The sequence below is a fragment of the Perkinsus marinus genome (genome assembly GCF_000006405.1).
Source record: "Perkinsus marinus ATCC 50983 genomic scaffold scf_1104296928032, whole genome shotgun sequence".
In the NCBI taxonomy this organism is placed as follows: domain Eukaryota; phylum Perkinsozoa; order Perkinsida; family Perkinsidae; genus Perkinsus; species Perkinsus marinus.
Genome location: NW_003216991.1, coordinates 1 through 1,071, shown reverse-complemented (window position 1 = coordinate 1,071; position 1,071 = coordinate 1). Strand labels below are relative to the sequence as shown.

Sequence of the window (1,071 nt, the reverse complement as noted above, 5' to 3'; positions counted from 1 at the left end):
CCCCCGGCAGTGTTGGTGTTGAACCATGGAGTGTACATATGGGGGAAGTCTTGGGTAGAGGCTCGAAGGCATCTGGAGTGTCTCACTTGGCTCGGTAGTGGAGGCCGTTCGATTACTTCTGTTGTGATAGTGGTCTCTCAGCACAGTATGCTGTGGAGGAATTGAAGTGCACTCAGCGCACAGCGAAGATTCCAAAGATACGTCATGAAGGCGATCTCGTTGATCGAGTTGTGAGCTAGTGGCTGCCTGCTGTCGTGGTGGTGGTGGAGAGGCGATGCTGTCAGTTGCTCTTCGATGTTGAAGGGACTACTACTCCCATCACGTTTGTCAAAGACACTCTATTCCCACTGGCTAGAGATAGGATGCTCGAGTGGTTGACAAGCCACTGGGATCACCAGGAGGGAGCTCAGGTGGGAGGGTGGAGATGGAGAGCACTGTTGGAGTCGGCTCAGGTCAGGAAGCTGCTGCCGGCCGAGCTGTGGGACGGGTCTGTGGAGGAGGTGGCTGATGTGATGAAGGAGTGGATAGCAGCTGATAGGAAGGAGCCGGCCTTGAAGACAGCTCAGGGGCTCATCTGGAGGGAGTCTTACGAAACGGGCGGGCTGCGAGCTCCGATGTTTACTGATGTTGGCTCGTGTTGGGAAAGGTGGAAGGCGCGAGGGGCGAGGATAGCGATTTTTAGTAGTGGGAGTAGGGAGGCACAAAAGCTTATCTATAAGTATTGTGGAGATGAGAAGACGAAGGTTTTGGATTTAACGCGGTAGGGACTTGTTGTCGTGGAAACAACAGATGCAGTGATTAGGTTTATCTCGTGTTATTTTGATCCTACTTCTGTGGGAGGGCATTCTAAGCAAACCTCCGAGGCCTACGAGCAGATCGCCTTGTCGCTTGGGGCTGATCCGAAGGATATAGTCTTCTTTACGGATATCCCAGGCGAGGCTAGGGCAGCTAGAGCAGTTGGGTGTAGGCGGGTGGAATTTCATGGCGCGCGGTCATGGCTGTTTAGGTGGGACGGTGGGTGGTTGTTCGAGAGGGCAATGCGGCAGTAGACCGGGAGGAGCTGCTGGAGGA

At 54.2% G+C, this 1,071-nt stretch overlaps 1 protein-coding gene across 1 annotated transcript; it reads left to right on the top strand.

The window, feature by feature from the left end:
* Positions 1-164: 164 nt before the first annotated feature.
* Pmar_PMAR008385 (Protein UTR4, putative) lies at positions 165-1,049 on the top strand (the record flags this gene model as incomplete). The annotated part of the gene is made up of 5 exons (XM_002788447.1): positions 165-230; positions 285-410; positions 453-760; positions 803-961; positions 1,007-1,049. The coding sequence occupies exons 2-5, from the start codon at positions 363-365 to the stop codon at positions 1,047-1,049; spliced, it is 558 nt and encodes a 185-aa protein (XP_002788493.1). The 5' UTR covers positions 165-230; positions 285-362.
* Between the last annotated feature and the right edge of the window lie 22 nt (positions 1,050-1,071).